Source organism: Eschrichtius robustus, chromosome 21 (genome assembly GCF_028021215.1).
Source record: "Eschrichtius robustus isolate mEscRob2 chromosome 21, mEscRob2.pri, whole genome shotgun sequence".
In the NCBI taxonomy this organism is placed as follows: Eukaryota; Metazoa; Chordata; class Mammalia; order Artiodactyla; family Eschrichtiidae; genus Eschrichtius; species Eschrichtius robustus.
In genome coordinates this window covers 12,753,968-12,777,845 of record NC_090844.1, presented here as the reverse complement: position 1 = coordinate 12,777,845, position 23,878 = coordinate 12,753,968, and the positions used below count along the sequence as shown (strand labels likewise).

General features: G+C 37.1%; 1 protein-coding gene across 1 annotated transcript in view; it reads right to left on the bottom strand.

Moving 5' to 3' along the window:
- The window catches only part of TRAPPC11 (trafficking protein particle complex subunit 11), a 40,501-nt gene extending 16,822 nt beyond the window's left edge, over window positions 1-23,679 (bottom strand). The window contains exons 1-21 of the mRNA XM_068532059.1: window positions 23,518-23,679; window positions 21,058-21,282; window positions 19,030-19,199; window positions 18,305-18,375; window positions 17,376-17,490; window positions 16,511-16,610; window positions 16,063-16,136; window positions 13,728-13,824; window positions 11,889-12,022; window positions 11,079-11,226; window positions 9,092-9,185; window positions 8,194-8,273; window positions 8,017-8,095; window positions 7,879-7,933; window positions 7,386-7,531; window positions 6,900-6,961; window positions 6,676-6,808; window positions 5,955-6,085; window positions 2,378-2,533; window positions 340-527; window positions 77-225 (exon numbers count right to left, since the gene is read on the bottom strand). Of these exons, the coding sequence (XP_068388160.1) occupies window positions 77-225; window positions 340-527; window positions 2,378-2,533; window positions 5,955-6,085; window positions 6,676-6,808; window positions 6,900-6,961; window positions 7,386-7,531; window positions 7,879-7,933; window positions 8,017-8,095; window positions 8,194-8,273; window positions 9,092-9,185; window positions 11,079-11,226; window positions 11,889-12,022; window positions 13,728-13,824; window positions 16,063-16,136; window positions 16,511-16,610; window positions 17,376-17,490; window positions 18,305-18,375; window positions 19,030-19,199; window positions 21,058-21,261 (2,386 nt within the window). The 5' untranslated portion in view covers window positions 21,262-21,282; window positions 23,518-23,679. The remainder of the gene's footprint in view (window positions 1-76; window positions 226-339; window positions 528-2,377; window positions 2,534-5,954; window positions 6,086-6,675; window positions 6,809-6,899; window positions 6,962-7,385; window positions 7,532-7,878; window positions 7,934-8,016; window positions 8,096-8,193; window positions 8,274-9,091; window positions 9,186-11,078; window positions 11,227-11,888; window positions 12,023-13,727; window positions 13,825-16,062; window positions 16,137-16,510; window positions 16,611-17,375; window positions 17,491-18,304; window positions 18,376-19,029; window positions 19,200-21,057; window positions 21,283-23,517) is intronic.
- Between the last annotated feature and the right edge of the window lie 199 nt (window positions 23,680-23,878).

Below are 23,878 nucleotides of genomic sequence, written 5' to 3'. Positions count from 1 at the left end.
CTTCCTGCAGTTGATATCACTGACGTTTATTTTATGTTGGATCAACACGGCTCAAATTTTCAAAAGGCAAGTTTACCGGGTTTTAAACCAGCAGTGAGCTTCACGTCTCTGATGGGGGTCTTCTCGTGGGATTGCACAGTCACAACCAAACAGTACATTTCGTTAGTCAGGGCAGGAGGGTCATGTCGCAGGTGGACAGAAATGTTTGGAACTCTGGAAATGATCCTTTGGGAAAAAATGTTAGCTAAGTCACTGATTTTTTTTAAAAGAAACAAAGTATTCAAAGTATTCAAAAGAAGTGAGGTGACCTCCTACCATCCGCCCACCAGGCCGACTCACATGGTGCTCGCCTGGATCACTATGCTGTCCCAGTGAGCCTCGCTGTCGGGGAGCCTGGGCCTTCTTTTGAAAGAACGGGAGGCCTGTAAGGCTTCCTGGGTGGAGGCGGCATCTCCTCCTCCCCCCTGCCAATTCAAGACCACGCATCTTCCTGCCTCGTTGCCCAGAACCAGATCCAGGGATGTGATCTAGAAGGAGGAGGTCCGTCAGAAACGCCATCTCATACCAGTTCGTCACCATCCCCTCCCAACAAATTACAGGGTGGGCTGCTGGGCTATGGCGTTCCTCGGATCCACGACGTGACAGAGGTCAGAACACCTGCTGTGGGAGTCCGATCCCGGACCCTTCTCAGCTGTGACACGGACTAGCCGTGTGTGGGGTTTCAACCTCTTCACCTTTAAACAAGGATAATAACCTGACTCCCCAGCTCAGACACGACGGTGCGGTGCTGCTATCTCAGTGCCTGGCATGGTGCCTGAAGGCGCAGACACTGAAGCAGTGGCTGCTGAGTGAAATAAATGAATGTCCTGCTAACCATCAACATACTCACAAGCTAACTCCTAGTGCCACACATATTCTTCCTGACGACATCAATAGTATTAGCAATGAAATTCTTTATTAATTGAATATATGTCCTTTCCACTACATCCATTAACAAATATACTCAAAATAGTATTATTAATTATGATTTACATCTGGTAGGCTTCCTTAGGTACCTCGTAAAAAATTAAAACATGTCATGAGGGATTTAGCCAAAATCATGCAGAGTTTTTTTTTTAATGAATAAGCAAAAACTCTGGATATTGGTTAATAATAAAATCAACAGATTCACAGAACTTATTATGAGAATATAGGGGGTACAGTCTTAAGTTTTTGTCTTAGAAACCGTCTCAAGTTCACATTCGCCGACCATTCCCATTCCAGCCATGAAAGCAGCACTTCATGAGAGCTCACCTCGTCCTAATCACTATTCCAGGAAATTTACATTAACTAACTGATTTAATTCTCATGAAACATTGCGAAGTAGGTAATGTTACTATCCCCACTTTATAGATGAAGAAACGGAGACACAATGAGGTCAAGTAACTGCCCAGGGCCACAAGCAGGTAAGCCAGAGAGCTGGCGTTGAAACCCACGCAGCTTGGCTCCAGAGTTTATGCTCAATAAAAATATGACTTTCATCACATGTTTCTGAAAGGCATTTTAATTATCTACATTAAATGAATCCTTTGAAGTATATATCTTCATTTTTTTCTTTAAAAATATGCAATCAGCAATGTTTAAACGTCAAAATGATATAGCTCTTTAGTGTGAATTATCTCATATTTTACAAAATATAATTACTACATTATAGAATATATATATACAGTTTAAAATTCCTTAGCTGATTATGCAGCCATTAAAAATGAGGTTGGGGCTTCCCTGGTGGTGCAGTGGTTAAGAATCCGCCTGCCAATGCAGGGGACACGGGTTCGAGCCCTGGCCCGGGAGGATCCCACATGCCGCGGAGCAACTAAGCCCGTGTGCCACCACTACTGAGCCTGAGCTCTAGAGCCCACAAGCCACAACTACTGAGCCCACGTGCCACAACTACCGAAGCCTGCGCGCCTAGAGCCCGTGCTCTGCAACGAGAGAAGCCACGACGATGAGAAGCCTGCATGCCCCAACCAAGAGTAGCCCCCGCTCACCGCAACTAGAGGAAACCCGTGCACAGCAACCAAAAATAAATAAATTAAATAAATAAATAAATTTAAAAAAAAAAAAATGAGGTTGGTCTCATGTACTAACAGGAAATGATGTCTAATATATCACTATCAAGTGAAAAAAGCCAACTACTGAATATTATGTATAACATATTCTCACTGAGGGGAAACCTACCAAAAAACCATAAAGAATGGTTTCCCTTGGGAAGTCCAAGTGGAAGATTTTCATTTTTTACTTAACAAACTTCTGTGTTATTTTTATTGTAATTTTTTCTGACATACATATTATTATTTTTATCATTTAAAATATTTTTTAAACACATTTCATAACTAACCTCAATTTTCTTTCCCACATCTTCAGTTTTTGCCACAAATTTAAATAAAAACTTCCTTGTTTTACCAGGAACTAAGCACATCTTTCCCTGAGTCAAATTTTCTAAAACGTCGCTTGCTTTGGATGCGTCTTCGATTACACAGAACTGGTTGTATTCCTGAAAAAGAGGTGAGCAAAGGTCACGGTTTATGAACTCAAATGTCATATGTTTTGCTAACACTAAACACCGAATTACTTGGAGCTTGTTAAGGTTAACTGCACTGAAACTGAAGCATTATGAATTTGTTATTAATAAAAGAAAAAGTATTTTTATGCCAGATGGTAGCAGTTAACCACTCATTGTTGCCACAAGATAAAGACGGTTCACACAGAAGCTGACCTCTGAAAACATTTATTTAGCCATCCCTTTCCTGGAGACAGAAAGAAAGATTTATTCTTTGTTTTGCAGCGGATGCTACTGTCTATCATCTTTTCTTAAAGAGCTTCCTTTTTACCTGGCTTCTGTGACACTATAATATCTCCTGTTTTTTCCCTCAAAGGTCTTTTTTCCCTCTTGTTCCCCTCATTCAGAGGTTCCAAAAGTTTCAGTCCTTGGCTTTTGGTTCTGCTTTTCTCTTTATGTTTATTTCACTGCAAAGTCTTTCCATGTCTACATATTCTGCACCTCTGTGCTAATATCTCCCACATAAAAACTTCTAATTCTGACCTATTCCTTAACTAAAAGCTTATATCCACAGTTGTCTCAGGGATAATTCCACTATCACTTCAAGTTCAGCATGTCCAGAACTGAGTGTCTAGCTACCTTCCCAGAAAAGCACATTCCTTACAGATGAATAAACAGAGACACCTTTCATATACATATCTAAGGGATCACCATTCTCATCCTTTCAATAAATACTGAGAACTTTCCAAGAGCCATCTTCTATCCCAGCAGGTGAATTATCTTCACAGAAGATTCTAATACAGTTAAGTTTTATACCTTCCTTCTAATTTTCATTTCTATTCCAGGCCTATGAAGCCTCGTACCCGCTACTTTTTTCCTTGTGATTTGCATCTTGAATTTCAAGTAACATATATTCAGAATACAACTTTAAAAACAAATTGCTTTACATTTTATTTTAATATTTTTATTAGTTTAATTATAGATGTGGTCTCTGTTGCTAAAAGGGAGAAAGGAAGGAAAAGAAATGGAATAGTAGGCTATGATGTGAAAAGTAAAATGAGAGTGCCTTCCTTGACCCTCTAAATTCCAGATTTAGAATATTTCATAGTGAGTAAAAAAAAAATTGTCTGTCCTCTTGGAGCTTACATTCTTGTAAGAAAAACAAGTAATTTACCAAACAATCACATGACAAGAGTGAAACCACAGCTGTGACAAGTACTATGAAGGGTTATGTGAGCCTGGCTAGGTCAGTCAGTCATGTAGGTCAGGGGAGGTGTCCCTGAGGAAGTGAGGCTTTTAAGGGGATAAAACATGAGGAGGAATTAAGCAAATAAAAGAGGAGGGAAGACCAATCCAAGCATAAGAAACAGCACATACAAAGCTCCTGTCCTAATACTGTATGATCTTACTTATATGCGGAATCTATAACTTATAGAAACAGAGAGTAGAATGAGGACTGCCATATGCTGGGCGTTGGCAGAAACGGGAAGATGTCGGTCACAGGGTATAAACTTCCAGTTATCAGAGAAATAAGTTTTGGGGATCTAATGTATGGCATGGGGACTATAATTAGCAATACTGTATTATTTACTTGCACGTTGCTAAAAGAGTAGATCCTAAATGTTCTCACAAAGACAACAACAAAAAGGTGATTATGTTAGGTGATGCACGTGTTAACTAACCTTATTATGGTAATCATTTTGCAATATATGTGTATCAAATCATCATGTACACTTTACACTTACACAATTTTATATGCCATATCTCAATAAAGCTGGAAAAATACACTGTTTTGGGCCTGCAAAGACCAAACAGCCCATGCTTTATCCATCCTATCCCCATTCTGTATCCCCTATATACACTCAGCAATCCACACTTACCCATTTCTAAATGCCTCTTATCCCTTTATCTCCATGCCCATCACTAGCATCCTAATCCAAATCCTCATACTTTTGTACCTGGGTTCATACAAAGAGCCTCTGGTTTCTAAAATATCATTTCTTTCCCTTTATTTTGCTACTGGAATAAAGTTTCTTAAACATAAATTTCATGCTCTTGCTTTAAAATTCTCAAAATAATTAGAAGGAATCCTTGGGTAATGGTTTGAAGTTGAACAAAACATACTAATCTTCAAGCGACCCAGGTCCATTTAACCAATTCTATTACAGGGACATTGCTCAGTTCTTATGAGTCAAAAAAAAAACTATTTAAACGGATAACATTCTTTCTGTACCACCATCCAATAAATAAACAGATAGATAACGAATAAATGAATGAATAAATCAATCTTAAGAGACTTCTACTGATACTTCCCACCCTGACTCTGCTTAACTCTCCAGGCTCCTCTAAGCCACCCAGCCTGACTCCCACTCACCCCACCTATAATCCGCTGCTCTCGTGAGGCTGCTGCTTCCGCTTGCCCAAAAACACAGAACAGTCACTCCTGTTTCCATTCAGCGTTTTCTCATTGCCGAACACATCCTTTCCCTCTCATCTTTTTAAACCTATCTTAATTGCGCCGTCAATTTTGAAACTTCCTCTCTTTTCTCCGGCATGCCTGCCGTAACAGTGTTTCTAGCCAACACACATAATTTAGTCCTCAATACACATTTAGGCAATCTGTGAGCCAGTCCTGGCCTTGCTCCCAAAATGCTTATATTTTAGTGGGGTTGACATATGCTAAACTTTTTCAGGTTCACCATGATGTTAAGAATATTGTAACACTCAATAAATGCTTGCTGGTTAACGGCTCAATATACTTTCTGTGTGACCAGAAAATTAGAAGTGAGCTTATAACTGAAACAGAATGTAATCAAGCACTTGACTATATCACACTATAAAAATGTTCAAATGTAGGAAATATAGTACGATCCCAATTCTGGAGAAAAAGTTGCTTGTATATGTGTGCACGTAAGATGTCTAGACTATTCAAGAAGTTAATTGTGACGCCCCCTAAGGAATGGAATTGGAGGAACACACATTTACTTTCTACTTTATATCCATCTATTCCACTTTCATTTCTTTAACATCAAACGTATAACAGTTTCATAATATAAAGCTAATACCAATGTTAGAATAAGGCAAATGATTTTGAAAATTATATTCATTCTGAATATATCTTATTTGAAATTCAAGATACATATTACAAAACTTTTTGCCTATGTGTAGACAAAGTTCTTAGGTTTCCTAAGCAGGGAGTGAAAACAAAAATTAGAATAGAAAAGTGTAAAACTTGAATTGTGGATACAGAAGTTGAGAACTATTAATACATTTATTTTTAAATAGACTCTATCAAAATACATTTGTTAATATGAAACCATTAAGACCTAAAATTCACTAAGCACATTTTACCTCATTTAATGCAAGCTACAATAAGATACACACATGGTAAAAACACATTAAAAGGTACCATTACCTGATTATTAAAGCTGACACAGAGCTTAGAAAACCTAATGGGATGTGGACAATCAGCCTTCAGATAAATATCGAACTGCACGGGAACATCGACATGAAAACTTGGGGCGTGGAACTTGGCTTTGCATTGCACTAGGAATAAAACAAAAAGGGCTGAGTCAGACACCACCAGACACGCTAAACACACACATTATTCTCTGATCCACATCTACTCTTCAGAAAGGAAACAGCTACACTGGATATTCTTACTGACTTCTGCACCTGAAGCATTTCAAAAGACATAAATCAAACCAAATTTAAATAAACTCTAGCTCCAAAACCTCTCTAATTTTAAAAACATGGTTCCTCCTTAAAATGTAACTGACATAGGATTTTAAAGAAAAAAGAACCATTTTGTTATTTTCAACTTATTTCAAAATACCTGCCTAGACAATAAAGCATAAACTTTTTAAATAACTGTCTTTTCAAATGCATTTCAAATAACATCTGAACTACAAATGAACAGAGTAAATTTTAAGACCTCAACTAAGTATTTAAAATTTTGACCATCTTTAAAGTCGATGGGCAGAAAATTAAAAAAAAAAAAAAAAAAAAAGTCACACAGTTCATCTACAAAATGATTGTACTTGGAAAATTCTTTGACTTCATTATTCTGTGTCTATTTATTTTATAGAAATAAGGACGATTTCTCTAAAATAATACTGTAGACGTTGGTTACCCACCAAATGGCACAAAGTCCTGCACGCCTATTGTGAAAAGATTGCTGCCGGCCAGAGAAATTCGGTCCGCCCACAGCTTCTGAGCAGTTTTCACAGCTAATATATCACAGTCAGGTTCAGGATCAGGACTCTCATTCTGCACCAACATGGAGTTAAACATCTGTTCAGCTAGTTATATAAAATACACATATCCAGATACAGATTTTATATAAAGAATTCCAACCTACCATTAAAACATTTATGAGGTTTTTTTCTATCCGAGATTTCTGGTCATCTTTCAGAGTTGAAGCTAATAGGAAGGCAGAAGGAAGAAAATTAGAACTACAAGACAAGTCCACTACCCCCATTTCAGGTATTAAAACTCTGCAGATAAATCTCTCTTCTAAGATGGCTAAGCACAACTCTGGAAAACTGACAGCACAGCTTTCTAAAAGTCAGCCCCAATGCTTGATGTATGTGCGTTTGAACTCTATGTGAAAAATTATTTTATGCCATATTTTAAAAAGTAAGGCAGATTTTTCTCAACTACAGTAAGACCTTCAACTATAATAAGTTCCAATAAAGTATAAAACCCCTTCACTCCGCAGAGCGACTTGCATGTGGTGACAGTACTACCAGATATTCGATACTGAATTATTCTTCCAATTTAAAGAAGCTAAAGGTGCTATGTAATTGTAAAGATTCAGAATTTTACTGAAAGAACATCAAGTTACCTCTTCCAAGGAGTTCTAGGGAATAAGTGATGTAATCTTTCAGTTGGGCCATGAGGTAGGAACACTTCAGAGCTGTGGTCAGTATAGACGTGAGCAGGGTCCACCATCCTTCACTCCGATAATCACACATCACATAATCCAGCAACCTAACAGAGGACAAAATGTCAGACAGGCCGAGACAGCTTCACGAGGAAGGGTTTGAAGAGTTCATGGAGAAACTAAAATAAACTGCTTTACTCATTTTATGTAAACTTCAGAAAATCTTACTGAAATAGTTTAACAGGTATTTTCACATTAGGTAAATGTGAGGTTTCCTAAGACTCTGGTAATGACTCTACCAGCAGACAATACTTGAATAAATATCACGGAAATGGTGTTTAATAGAAGTAGGAATAAATATGGAAATAAGACATCCTTCAGTACAGATTTCCATGCTAATTCTGCTGCAAGGGAATCAGAATACTTGTAAAAATAAATAGTGAACAGAACTCACTTCAAAGCTTTGGTATAATCCTTTGCATAATAATATTCCTCTCCCATTTGAACCACTATAAAGGAAAAAAGACTGTTATGAACATAATTTAAAATTACTCAAAGTTGCACAAAGTTGTGGCATGTTACGGATACCTACTCAGATGACTTTTCATTCTTGGACACTTATATTTCTTAAATTGCGCAACAGCATTGCTCAGAAGAGTTATTATTATTTCCTGTTAGAAAAGATAAAATGTGGAACATTCCAATAAAAATAGTCTCATGTTTTCCTGGAATACTGTAAAAAATAGTTTATACTGGAAAAAAGACTTACAGAGTGAACAACACTTCTCTCCTTCAGCTGAATGGCAAGAATCCCCACCTTCTCTTTTTCGGGATCAGAAAGATCAAAACCTGTATAAGATAGGACACAACCCATTTCAGATAGCTCATTTAACACAAATCCTTCACACGAACACTGGATGTGTACACGCCTTGAATCCTTCGTATACAATGTACTTCAGATTCTTAAACATTCTAGAATTCTAAAGATTCTAAGAGACAGCTTTATTAGCATGGAATCTTCTCTGTGGTCTCTGTTCCGAAGGGTATGTTACTGAGCTCTGTACTCTTTTGCCCAGTGGAATCAACCACCTCAAAAGTAATACCAATATCATTTTCTAGACAAAATACATTTCCTGTAGGTTAAAGTAAGTAATTTCTTAACAAAAAGTTTAATGGCCACAGAAATTGCTCAAATTAAGTGTGTATAAAACAAAAAAGATAGAGAAATTATTTTTAAGGTGGCTCAAGTAATGATGTTCTAAAATGTCAAACATAAAAAATTGTTACACTTAACTGGAATTAAAATATTTAAATATTTTAAACTGTTTAAATTTAAATTTAAACTGATAAAAAATAAAAATAAAAATAAATAAATAAATAAAATAATAAAATAAAATATTTAAAGAGACCAGAGTGGCTTATTAATTGTGTCATTTAAGACAACAGATGTCTAAATGTTTTAGTCACATCCACATCTTTAATTATAAGTCATTCTAAGACGTAGTGATAAAAACAACACGTTTTTAAAGTAAATCTTAAAAAGTGTTTAAAAAGCACGTATTTTTACCTCAACATAATTTGTTATACCAGTGCAGCCACGGAAAAATTAAGATAGCAACCTGCTGCTTTTGAGGCTGAGAGAAAGGGAAAGAGGAAAAATTACTTACTTAGTATTCCTTGTCGCCACGATCGTTGTCCGTAGAAGTCAAGAAGTCCTGTTTGCGTTTCTAAGGGATCAGGGTTGGGGTACGTTACAGAAGCCTGTAAGTTAAAACACAACCCATCAAAACCAACTCTTCCTCAATCTTTGTTAAGAATAAAAAAGCTTTCATAAATACGAATAACACATTCAAATATCAAAGTTGTGAATATTTTAACATAAATTAAATTTTCATAAAATTAAACAAGAAATGTTTCATTTAATATTAGGTAGTCTTATAAAAATTAAATGGAATAAATCAACCTGATTCTGACAAATGAGTTCATAGTAACTAACTGCTCTACATATTCTTTTAATTTCTAAACCAGTAAAAATATATTACAAATTAAATTTGATGGTTATTCCATATGTATAAGTGTTTTTTGTGCAAATAAAAATAATGTTATAGGACTTCTGAAAAGAAGACACTATTCTCCTTTTTTATCGCATGTGTATTAAGTCTTGGTATTGATGGGGGAAGGATATTTTTGGCACCAGAATTTATAAATTTATACCACTTTTCTTTTTTATAACTTTTCCCTCTAAAACCAAAATGTAATACAAGTAACTGTTAAAAAATGCAGAAAATGTCCCAAAGGAAAAGGATAAAAATTTAAATTACCTATAGACCCTACTACCACTGTTAACAATGTATATACATTATTCTTCCAGATTTTGTATGCAAACGTTTATTCGTCATCAGCTGAAATAATTTTTCAACCTGCTTTTTTCTTTTAAATACATTCTGTATATCTCACCATATCATTAAAGAGTCTTCCAAAACGGTATTTTTCATGGCTGCCTGCTGTTCCACATTGTAACAGATTCCCTATAGCTGTTCACATTGTTATTTTTATTTTCCATTACAATTAATAAATCTGTCAGAACAACTCTATAAATAAATTTTAATACTTATCTCTTAGGATCTCTTCTCTGCCTTAGGCTTCCTGAATATGAAATTCTGGGTCAAAAGACAGGCATGATTTTGAGGCTTCTTAAATTATTACTTGACAGAAATATTATTTTACATTCCAGCCAATATTTGCTAATGCCCATTTCCTCATATCCATACAAGACCCAGTTTTAATCACCTTTTAAAATACTGTGCTCAAATATAATATGCCAAACTTTTAAAGTATAATACATGCAATGAAATTATACGTCATATACAAATAACATGGTAGAAAATAGTCTAGGTATATCATGATTTAAGGGGAAAAAATCGAAGCATTTAAAGTACTAATATGCAAACTGTTTTTTTTCTTTTTGAACAGTTTTTTAAGTAGCACTGTTGTTAAAATTCACCTATCTTCAGAGAAGAAATCTGAGGTTTTAAGTGAAAATAAACTGAAATAACTATGTGAATGTAAATCTCTCTATCTATATACACACACCATGTTCTTATTTTAAAGGTGCTTATGGGAAAACTGGTATTTAAATATAATCATCCCAGAGAAAGGCAAAATGAAATGTCAAGTTTAAGAAAATATGCAGTTAACATCCTCAAATAGATTCTTTAGAGTTTTCCATAGAGGAGAACCCCAGGAAGAGAAAGAAGGCCAACGTTATGCTCTCCAGTGGGTCAAAATAAAGCACATTTCTCAGTGTCCTTCAAACTCTAGCAGTGATCACAGAAACAAAACAATGGATTTACAGTAAGGCATGGACTAAACTGTGGCTTTTATTTTAAAGTAACTTTCTCTCCTCTAAATCACTGACTTATCGCTAATCATAAATCAGTTCTTCAAAGAAAAACTTCTGCTTAATTCACAGGTGAAAATAGAGTACTCAGGCTAAAACTGAAAATAATCCTAATTCCTGAAAATGTAAAAGATAAAAACTTGTTACATGCCAAGGCTTGGAAAAAATTATCAACACCAATCAGTATTATCTTCTTTCAAGAGAAGGTTAATAGATTTCCTAAATGCCAGATAATACAGGAGTCAGTGACTTACTTCATGGTTACAGAGGGTTTTCGTAAGCTGTTTCCGCTCCTGGGCATAGTATGCTGCCTGCTGGTAATAGAAACCAGGATTCTGAGTTTGAATAGCTGTCAACCCCAACTTGATAGCTTCATCAAATAAATCTCCAAAGGCCTGGAATCTTAAAGAAAAAAAAAAAAAAAAAAATCAAGAAATAGAAAAATGGAATGAAAAAGAGAAAGGAAAGAAAAAGCAGCTTACTTCTAGTAGTTATTCACCCTGGAACCATAACCTCAGCAGACGGTATCAAAATAATGCTACGGCTGAACTATTAATTGTGGGGATTTCTTTGTAAACACTAACACACACTAATCGTAGGTTACAGAAAAATTCTTTAAGTCAACTCTTCTGTGTTAGCAGGTCTTTATAAATATACCATCAAGCCAGATGTCAACACAGTTCCCACCACTCAAATACATCCATGTTTCTGGGAAAATTTTCATTTCAGCAATTTTTAGTCATCAGTCTCAGAGAGCAAGTTCCATGTCAGTAGGGATACTGTCTATTCACTGCTATATTCTCGGTATCTAGACACATGGTGGAAACTTGATATATACATATTGAATGAAAGAGATGGTCCCAGGAACTAGCTAATCTCCATTAAGAAGCTGTATGAATCAGTGATCTACCATTACTGGGAACACACTCATGGTGGATCATTAAAAACCTACTTACTGACAAAAATCTTAGCTCGATTTAGAACCAAAGTCCATGCTAACTCCATTCCTCCAAACCCCAAGTATTTGTTTAAACAACATTCTGAAAATACAATTTTAAACGTACTGTTTAGACATCCATGCAGCATGCTCAAAAGACAACTCTGCACTTCCGATTTTTTTCTTACACAAGTCGATGTGCTTTCGGAACTGAGCAATCGCGTCCAGTGGGGTGTTGTGCTGAAAACACAGCCTACAGATCTGGAAGATGTAAAATCAACCCCAAAGTAAGGAAGAAAACCAAAGTCAAAAGGCGTATTCATTTAAAAATATGTAAAAATTGAGACTAACTTCAAAAAGAGTATGGAATTTCCTTCTCTGAAGTTCAATAGAATTGAAGTGCAACAGAACTGATTTTCTCTATTTAGAAAGGTTATGCTAGAAACAGAGGTTATGTCCCTTTGGTTAATGAAATGAAATTATTCACTATTTGTAATGAATCTATTCTATACCTTACAAAGTTTTTTAAAGTATGGAATAAAGAAACATTAAACCCGATGAAGAGCATAAAGACGGGCAAAAATGAAATATTTCCGACAGGTGACTGAGAAAGGACAGATTAACTTTCAGTTTTAGAACCGTCAGAAAGCTAAAGATATTCTGTAGAACAGTTGGAGCACAGTGGCCTCCATATCAAACAAGGATTACAGAAATCCTTGAAAAATTATCTGGGATGTTATTTCAAAGTAAAAATCTTTATGTATGTAGGGTAAATGAAGAAACAAAGAAGAAACAAAGCCTAAATTTATTTCCACATGCTTATCACCGCTTTTAATTTTTTTTTGCTTTTTTTTTTTTTTTTTTTAGGTATAAGGGAATACACGAAAAGTTACATCTCTCATCCACCCCTGTCCCTCAGCCATCCAATCTCCCTCTCTAGAGGCAACCAGCTCCCAGCATACATTTGGTGATGTATTGTGTGCACAGACAATTGTGTATGTGCATTTACAAATAAAGCGTTATTTTCATACAAATAGCATCACACTAAATGTGCTGCTTTGTGCCTTACTTTTTTCCCCTAACAATGTATCTTGGATGTCATTCCATTTCAATGCATGGAGCTGTTTCATTCTTGATAGTTGTAGAATATTTCGTTGTTTGGAGTTATAATTGATATTGAGCAGTCAGTTACTGTGGGGTTGTTTCCAACCGTTTCCTATTACAGGAGGCAATAAATATCCTTACATACGTGATGTGCAAGTCTTAGCACGTACGTGGGATAAACTTCCCGAAATGGAATTGCTAGGTCAAGAGGCATATCCACTTTAAAGCTGCACTGTCATGGCAAAAAGAGCCTCTATAGAAGCCGTACCAAGTTACACCTACACAAGCAGAGAACAAAGTGTCCCCCTGCCCTTACATCACTAACCCCGTGCCAGCCTCCTTAAAAGATGAGTGTGGAAAGATTAAAAGCAAAACAAAAAGCCTCATCTGCCTTCTGGGGGTGTCTATTTCTACCATATACAACCTTAAAATGCTCACGTAACACATATAAAAAAGTTTTCTCTAAGGGGAATAGGTCCACCTTCTCTATGGCTGGCCATTAAACCAAGGAAGGCTCACCCAGTTCTAATAAGTTGCAGCTTCTAAAATTCAATACTGTAGGCAGCTTTCTTCTCACTCCCTCCTGCACCCACTTAAAAACAAACAAAAGACCCTCCTCAAGGAGTTTTACAAAGATAAAACTCCTCTAAATGAGAACTCTGGGACCATAGCTCAAAACCAAGCATTACAACTAGGCTGTTAAAACCAGGGTGCTCCTTGAGATAAAGGACATAAAACAGCATAGCGTAATTCATCAAATACTCACTTTTCAGAGCAGGTGAGTCATCTGGATTTCCAAACTTTAAAAAGATACTCCAAAATTTAAAGCCAAATTTTGTTTATTTGGAAGTAGAACTATTACCTTGTAGTTGATAAATCCTGCCATGGTCTTAATTTCCAGAATATTAGTCTCATGGGCTCTCAATTCATGTACAAGATTATAGGCGGTCCTGTAATTCCTAATATAAACATGGGGAAGGTAGTTAATTATGATATAAATTAATTTTAAGTAAAGATTCCTAAGAGCAAAATTATTAGAAACAACAGAAACAATATTTACTCAACATTTCTTAGCACTCAACAGCTCAATTAATAACATATACATAACAATCTCTGACGTCCTGAAAAATGATATATTCGTTTATTATGTGTGGGAGGAATCAACGACTTTTCACTAAGAACAGAACCACTGTACACTGCTGTCATTAACATCTGCCTATAACGGATAGGAATTCAGTTGCAAAATGAAAGTAAAGTGGAAAAGTGTCCAGAGTTACATGACAAAATTAACATTCTGTTAAAAAAAATTAGTATTTTTTAAAAGTACCATGTTGAGCTTCTCAAACAAACAGAAATTGCATTAGCGAAGAAGGTGCTATCAAGACAGAGATGGGTCAACAGCTTTAAACCCAAGTACCTCCACAACTGAAATGGGTATCACTGGTCTCGGGTATGGGCTGCAGTGGGGATGCCCTCAGGGCAGCGAGCGCTGAAGGAGAGAATAGTGTGAGAAAGGAAAGTCTGACAGAAGATGGAAGGTAATGAGAAAATCTCAGTCTTCTCCAAAGAAAAGTGTTTGCTCCTAACTTCTCCACGTAACATTTTTCTTTCCAGAACTGTGTTTGAACAGAATTGGAATTGAGGGTGTTTCACTAATACCACGGATAAAAAATGAACTACATTAAAACCAACTAAAACTACATGAAGTTGTTGAGATTTATAGAACACAATTTGATGCTCAGCACCTCATTAGCAACAAAAGAGAGGAGGTTTCTGCAGTATTCCTCTGAGTGACAGACTTATTTATTTCTCTGTTCCACCCTCCCATGTATATTTAGCCTCTCCTCAATTTTAGGAGATATAGCTGGTTTTTATCCTTTTGCTACACTGGCACTGTTAATCTTAAAAAATTGAGTTAAAGCTAGAAAGAGATGTTTTATTAAATTGTGTTTAGTAAAATAAAAGCAAAGGGATAAAATGCCTAACCACTGCCAACACATCTGCGACTACTCTTCAAAGCTCTAAGCAGAGCCTTAGAATGAAAAATGGGACTTCCCTGGTGGCGCAGTGGTTAAGAATCTGCCTGCCAATGCAGGGGACACAGGTTCGAGCCCTGGTCAGGGAAGATCCCACATGCTGCGGAGCAACTAAGCCCGTGCGCCACAACTATTGAGCCCGCGTGCCGCAACTACTGAAGCCTGCATGCCTAGAGCCCGTGCTCCACAACAAGAGGAGCCACTGCAATGAGAAGCCCGCGCACCACAACGAAGAGTAGCCCCCCGCTCACCGCAACTAGAGAAAAGTCTGTGTGCAGCAACGAAGACCCAATGCAGCCAAAAATAAATAAATAAATAAAATTTAAAAAGAATGAAAAATGATGCTACTGGCAGGTATTATAAACTAAAAAAAAATTAATTAAAATAAAATCATAGTTGAATTGAATAAATGTACTACACACCTTAAGAAATTCAGTCTGATTCAGATAATGCTTAACACACATGAAACTTTGAAAATCAGTCTTAACACAAGGATTTTACTGAGTATACAAATAAGAAGTAGGTAACAGAATGGGAAAAATTTTAATATGTTTCTTTAGATCATGAAATTTAATTAAATTACACCAGAAAGCTTTCTGACACTATAAAATTTACTTCTGATAATAAAATGGATATATTTTTTAAAAAACTCAAATATAGGGCTTCCCTGGTGGCGCGGTGGTTGAGAGTCTGCCTGCCAATGCAGGGGACACGGGTTCGAGCCCTGGTCTGGGAAGATCCCACATGCCGCGGAGCAACTAGGCCCGTGGGCCACAACTGCTGAGCCTGCGCGTCTGGAGCCTGTGCTCCACAGCAGGAGAGGCTTCGATGGTGAGAGGCCCGCGCACCGCGGTGAAGAGTGGCCCCCACTTGCCACAGCTGGAGAGGGCCCTCGCACAGAGGCGAGGACCCAACACAGCCAAAGGTAAATAGATAAATAAATAAATAAATAAATAAAAATAAAGGAATTCCTTTAAAAAAAAAAAAAAAAAACTCAAATATATTCCATTTAACTAGAAAAATTAAAGTGAATATTACAAACCTGACTCTAACCAACATAAACATTTTAAACTTAAAGTTTGGTTGAGATTCAGAAATTGCCACTACTATGTTATTGTTAACATAAAGAAAAATTTAGTTTGACAACTGTTAGAAACTTACTTCAGAGCATTTTGTGTATCTTGTTTCAACTCACTGAAGAAAGCTATTTTGAACTGATGTCTAACAAATAAAAGCTGAAAAGAAGAATGGAAAAAAAATATCATTATTACACATATTCTCTTAAAAATGTAAAAATTACAATAATTTTTAAGAGGAGACCTAAAAGTATAAAGGAAAATATCCAAAATTAAAGTTCAAGAATTATTCCAGTAAACAAGTGTAGTTAAGAAGGCTACCAAAATCTATCTTCAAGAGCTTTAAAGGCAAAGATGACAAAAGACAAAATAGTTTTTAAAAGCTTTAAAAAAAAAAACTTCAAAAGCACAGAAGCCATTTAAAAAACATCAAAGTATTAAAGACATTAAATCATCTCCTCAAAAATAATCAATGATGAATAATCTACTCTAGAATGCTGCTATTATTTCCTTCTTTAGGAAAAGACACGTACCTGGTGTGTTGTTTTATTCAAAAATTCTTTATGAGATTTCACTCTTCTAATTTCAGTGTAGTAATAAGTCTGTGCATGTTCATAAAAGGCGTTTTCTAATCTGTTAAAAAAGACCAACATTCAAACACTGAAGTTATTTTAAACCAAAGTGTTTTCAAGAATCATATTTATAAGACCTGAAAGTAAAATCCTGACAGAGATAATGTCTGCTTTACTTCATGATTAAGATAAAAAGTAAAGCAAAATATAAGCTAAATTTTTAGATAAAAAAATCTAAAAAGAAGACCCACCAAAAGCCATTTAAAATTTTACAATCTAAGAAATAACTGATAAAAATAACTTTCTTGTAATTTGTAAAAATTAGGTAATCACTAATAATCTCCTATTATTTTACAATTTTATAAGTATGAAAGAAACAGATATCTAATACTCAATTAGATTCGATTATCTTTTGTGACTCTGACATTTAGGGTTTAAAGATTAAGGAAAATAATGGGAAAAGGACCAAAAATGAGAACTGGCAAATGAGGTGGAAATAACATTTGTATAAATTAAATCCTGCTTCATTCTATAACTATGAGATTACAGGGGAACCAAGAAAATTTGCCCAGAGATGGATGAACAACTAAAAGTTCTGTTTGTGAAAATAAGTACACATCAGAAGTATCTTCCTAGGGCATGAAAGAAAGCTGAATTCAAAGTCAGATAAGGATTGAACTTCAAGGTTCTTCCGCCTCAGAATAAAACAGAGTTCTGAAGCTGCATTCAAAGGGTTTAAATACATCTAAGAAAAATCTGTAAAAAAATGAAATAAAATGGAATAGTCAAAACTTTAAAAATTCAGTATATATTCTAGGTTATTTACCTTATAATATAACCCACAAGGTGGTCCGTATGGGGCAGTACAAACAAAGACTTCCCCGAGAGTTCACACGCATTGCACAAGGCTGCAGCCCTTTCGGAAGCAATGACATCTTCTCCTGTTGACAACAAGTGCCATAAAGAGAGAAAATAATTAACGCATTTTTTCTAAATGGACATTTCCCCAAATCAGTACAATACAATTAAGAAAAAAAACCCAAACCACTTTTCACCACGTCTATAAGACCCCTGGAATCCTTGAGAGCTCTGTGGGATGCTTAGAAGTTACACAGTACATATCTGTTAGGAGAACACTGTGGAATTTTCTACTAGGCCAAGATAGGCCAAGTAATGCCAACAGATATACCGCTTAATATTAGTTTCAATACCGTAACTAAAAATGGAAGCAATAGTTCATGAAAGTTGTTTCCATAACTATTTAAGATGCTTCAAGTTTCAAGATAGAAACAAAAAAAGTATTTTGGCTTCTAAAGTCTGAGATGGTAGAATAAATACGCACTTGAAACCAGGACATTTTCTCATAGGAAACTAGAAATCCTACAGCATTTTCTTTGCTCTATTGCAAATTAAGAAAAAAGTATTACGTAAGGAATATAATTTCAAATAGATCTCAGATAAGCAAAAAACCTTCTTTTTTAAAAATCAAGTGAATAACTCTTTTGTCAATTGACATGTGCCTCCCTGGAGGTAAGGGGAACTGGGGAGCAGGACTTGAGAAGATTTGCACTCTTTAATGTTTTTAGTTTTTACGATAAGCATTTACTCATGTATTATTGGTACTTTTTAAAGTTAACACACCATATTGCCCATAACTGAATGCATGAAAGATTTCAACATTAAAAACTATGCCTCCTGGTAATAAGAATTGGAGGGATAAACCAATCAATCAGTTATTAATTAACCTTTTGCTACCTGGGGGCAAAGGGGTTTTCTTCTGAATCAGAACCACTGCAACTTTTGTGTTTCTCCCTTGTAAACTCTGCCTGCAGTGGAAAAATAACAATAAAATTAGTTAAGTAATTAAACTGTTTTAACTTAAAAAATGTATTCAAGACTACATAAAATACAAGCTTGACAATTCAAAGAAAGACAAACTGCAACTTAAAAACCCCAAGATTGGGGGAACTCTTTTCCTACATACAAAGAAACATACATGCCACAATGATTTAAAAGTATAATCTCAGATAAAGCTTCTGTTCCTTACAAAAATCTGCTTTACAGGCAAAAGTTTAACATATACTTCAATGTAAAAGTTACACTACCACTTATTTCTTTATAGTGATATATTAGAGTAGTCATCCAAAAGACTTACTTTGAAATAAATGGTGATAATGCAAAAAGTGTTTTATGAGACTAAATAGCAAACCACCGTATCTCCCCCCCAAAAAAATTATAAATGCAGGAAAAAGCATTTGGAAATTCAGGTCAGTTTGTCTTAGAAATTTCTTCACATTGCTTACCATTCCTTAAGTTAATATTAATGCTACCTGCTAGGAAGTGAACAGGTTTCACTGGAGGCCAGTGACCCCCAAATGACTACTGCAGTCTTAACGGCACTCAGCTGCCTTCGATAAATGTCAGTAAACTCCAGATGTGAGTTTGACGCAACACAGTCAGCCTGACAAACGGGACCATACCTAACTATTTCCACTCTGGTCGCGCACTCAGACTGCTTTTCTTTCCACTGGGGCTCATCCCAGTCCAGTTCGTAGAACACGACCACCAGGGCTGGCACCAGATTCAGATGTTTATTCATCCAGCCTGTCTTCAGGATCCCTTTGGGAATGTACCATTCATACGAAGTTCTCTGCAAACATTAGCCAAAGTTGAAAAGAGGTATTCTGACAACAAGAGCAGCAGAAATCACCTGTTATGGAGTGCAGGCACTTTCTCTGTATTTATCTCATTCAATATACACACGCCGGATTTTTAAGATGAGGACATTCGGGCTTACAGAGGTCAGGTAAGAGCTAGCAAGTACTGGAGGTAGAATCTCAACCCTAGAGCCAGTACCATTTCCACTTAAAGACTGACCAAAGTCAAAGCATTTCCAATGATGTCAAGGCCTTCAAATACCCTGGAAGTAAACAGCCTTTTTCCCAATAAATTCTACTTATATTCCTCACCATCCCAGATTCTGTTCTTGTAAAAGCTGCTCAAATATTCTCTAAAACCCAATATGGCTTCACCTGCTTCAAAGTCATGTCACCAGGATGGCATTACACCTCACTTGTGGGTGAAAGAAAAAAATGAAGGACAATTCTTAAATACAGAAGCATAAGGGCAGTCACTGGGGGTCAGCGCTAAGTGCCACGTCGTGGGGAGGGGATGCCCTGAAGAACCCGGGTGAAATCTCAAGTTACCCCCAAAGCACCCGCACTGGCCAGACTACTCCAGTTCACGCTGGTCCAATGGTTATTCCACGTGAGGAAAGAGAGGACAGGAAGGAAATCTGACACAAAACACCTTGGGAACTCAGGAAAGAACCAGGAGGAGGAAAATGAGGATTCTGAAGACTGAATCCAGGAGGAAAGGGGTGAGTCGTGCTGGGCCGCTGGCCTTCCTTGACACAAACACCACATTAAAAACAGTGTGTAAGAGCCAGGGTTGCTACTGCTCCCACAGTTTCAGAGAAAGCTCACAGTTTCTAGGGCTGGATATAGGAAACTGTGTCTCTGGTGTGCGAGTCTCAAACACATGCAAAAGAATCAGCAGGTGACCAAATCTACAGGTCCTACGCTCCCCCGAGTTTAACTGAGGACAGCCAGTATTGACATGCTTAATAAACACCCCAGGTGATGATATACTTGGTCAAAAGACCAGTCTGTCAGAAACGTTGCTCTAGGGGGGGAAAAAAAGTAGGCAGTTTATTTTGATCAATGTGTCTTATTAACTGACTTTCAGACCAACCTGAAAAGATTACAATAAGTGACAAATCAGTCAATGTACATAACTTTCTTAAAAAGCAAATTGACATAATAAGCAATATACGTGTATGAGTTGCTATTATTAATTCATACTATCATCATTCTAAGTATTTTTCTTCTAAGTAAATCAGAGTCTCTGCCATGATGTTCATTATAAAAGTCAGTTTTGAACTTAATACCCCTCCTATTCCACACTGAATAAACTGTTTTAGTTTATGTAGAACTCATCAAGGACAGAGAGTATGTATTATTTAAATTTCTATCACCAGCCTGTTGCATAGTTCCAGGTACTCTAAACCAAAGCAAGTGCTCAAAATATGTTTGTGAAATCAAACCAAACTGCAGAGACTATGGATTTTATAATGATACTGGCAACGGTGAGTGGGGAATGTGAGACCTTCCTTTTAGAGAGGCCTTTGTTAAAATTATGGAGCCTTGGGGTCTCTTTTTAACAACAAATAAAAAATGGAAAACCTAGGCTCATAGGATAGAAAGCTTAATAATTATAAAGCAATTATTCTTCTGGGGTAAAAAAAAAAAAAAAAGGGATTATTAGATACACCTGTAGTATATTACATACAAGAAAACGTCTGGAGTTTTCTTCATGCACCACTGTAACCATACCCTTGATAAACTCAGGGGTTTTCCTGCACAGATATAGGAACAAAAAAGATACACACACGCAAAGAAAGAGACAGAGGGAGAAGGAGAGTCCCCTTGCAATCATAATGTCATTACCTTGGGTCTACATTTGGGATACTCATGGTCACCTGGGAGCACCTTGAAAGAAATCGGTACCCGATCAGCCCTCCGATTGGCACAGAAAGCATCCCAGACAGCTCGATGGACGGCATTATAAACCACATCCAGGCCCGTGAGAGTAACAAAAGCCATAGGCCGACAACATAATTCCACAGGGAAGTCCCATTGTGTGGGGCTCATGTTCAAGGAGTCAGGAAAATTCTGAAATACAAATGTTAATACATTAATAATTAATTTCTTAAAAGCCCACATCCACATCTAACATATGAACCTCCACCATTTGAAAAACATTACAAAAAGGCAAGTCTTTGAGTGTCTACAAACTGTCAAGCAAATCCAAACGAAGAGAGCAAAAGGGCAAACTTTAATTCTTGAATTGGACCTATTAAAATTTAATAACTATTGGTATAATATTTTTAAAAATCTTTCATATACAAGGGTTGCAGTCAACTTTAAGACAAATCACTATTTCCAGTAACATCTCAGAACCACACAAAACTTTGGAATAAGCAGACCAGGAAAGCAGGAGGGTGATCAAAGTACTGATTTCAGTTATAAAGAAAAACAATGACTGACTTATATATACAATAAAGTGCAACTATCTCTAATATCTCTGTAATTGCTAACATCTAATTTCTGATTTCCTGAGATATCATTAAAATAATATGCTAATTATCTAAATAGCTATGTTTTCTCATTTCTCCACAATTAATGCAAATGTACTACTTACAGGAAAATCTACAAGGGAAAAGCTAATAATGAATGGAAACCTCTAGGAGGACATGTTTCTACTGTGCCCTTTAGCTGAGAAGCAGTCTATATCAATCCAAGATGCACTACGTTTTGAAAGGCAATTATATAAAAGTGTTCATTGCGAACAAAATTATTATATTTTAAGAATAATTTCTCATTTTCAAAAACATGTATCATACGGTTGGTTTAAAAGGTGATCTCCACCAGTATATCATACAGGACTCAAATACAATTTCTGTGAGAAGTTAGGAGCGCTCAGGCCACCACTTGATCAGCAAAACAGTATTTTTAACTGAAAAGTTAATTTAGGAAAGACTCTTAGGCTTCTCACACTTAAGTACTGAAGGAACAATGGGTACTAGATAATTGGTTTGGAAAGCCTATCAGAAACGACAAATGTCCACAATAGACAGAAGTTTTACAATTGCTTAAACAGATATTCTGAGGACAGGATTAAGGTACGAGGGCAAAGGACTGCATATTCAGAAACAGATTCTAGTTCTAGTGAATTTGGGGGGCAAATAAAAAAGAGATGGTCAAAACACAATTTAGGTACCACTGCTTGATCCCAAAGAGTCTAGATTAGAGCCCTAAATACCCACTTCCTTTAATAACCCCAGAGGCTCAAGAGAATTAGCTGTGTCCTTTGAATATGGAGTGGAAATAAGGGGAAACAGAAATGACATTTAAATCACTTAAAATCACAATCCTGTCCAAGAGAAATATAATATAACCTACATAAATAATTTAAAATTTTCAGCCGTTTCAAATGCTCAATAGCTACCTATGGCGACTGGCTACTATAACAGACAGTGCAGCTCTAAATTACGGTAACTCTGTCCCAAAATAACTGTACGAAAATTGTATCAGAAATTCTTGCCACATTGTACCTTAGAAAGCTTTGGCATTTGAAACGGCTGTGCCTATTCGGTGGCAAAAAATGGGAAGAATACCAGCAAAGGACAAGTACAGAGGTTGTATGGATCTCGATGACAGCCTACAGGAGAAATTTCCAGATCTCCTGGAAGAAACCAATGAAGCAACTAACCAGATTATGACCTGGAAGGAGGTGCAGAAGTAGGAAGTGAACACTCTGGACGGGAGATCGTGTAGTGCAATGGAAGTCGCCTGGAAGCTGGCGTGGTCATAAAATTATAAGGAAGACTCTTAGAAAGAATGACGGACTGCAAAGAAAGGTGACCTAATCAAAGTGGCAGGTTAAAAAAAATAATGCAGTCACTATCTTTTAATTAACGGAGGTTCGGGATGCAGGACACAAGGCCAGTAAGGATGGGATTCAAAGATGTCCAACTACAAAACAATCAAAAGAGGAAGGACAGTTTGGGGCCGGGATGGTGAAACAAAAGCTGATGTTGAGGTTGTAAAGCAAACAGCCCAACTTAGGAAAGGATACCGCCCCAGGGTCGCAGAATCCTGCTCCGGTAGCTCCAATGAAGAAACGCTGCAGCTTCTAAAGGCAGACGCTATCTTCCGCCTCTCCTCCCCTAACCCCCTTAAACCTGGAGGCCCTAGAAATAGGTGCGTCTTTTCTTTACAAGCTAAAAGAGAAATGCACTCGCTGATGCTGTACAAAATCACAGGCCCCAAACCAGCATCGTTAAGCGGTAGCAATCTCCTTCGGCGGTCTCGCCTAGCCCCACTGGTCTCCCGACCCGGACTCACCCAGGCCGCACGCTCCGAGCCCGCTGCAGCTGTGGCCGGTCGCCGCCAGCCGGGGGAGAACCAGGGGAAGCAGGCGCGGGGTGGGGGGGCGGGTCACAAAACGCCGGGGGCCGTCCCTACCGCCACCGCCCCTGAGCCGGTGCCCACAAGCGAGACTTCCCAGTGCCCACCCGCGCAGGCACAGGAAGCACTTCCTGGGCTTGACTGACAGCGCTCTACGCCAATCGCCGTCCAGGAACTCTACGCTGCTCCACGAAGCGTAAGGAAGACGCTCCGCTTCCTAGAGGAGCAGGAGCTGGGGGGCGGGGAGAGAAGGAGCCAATAGGAGAAGCGAGAAGGAGGGGGCGGGGTCTCTGTCGTT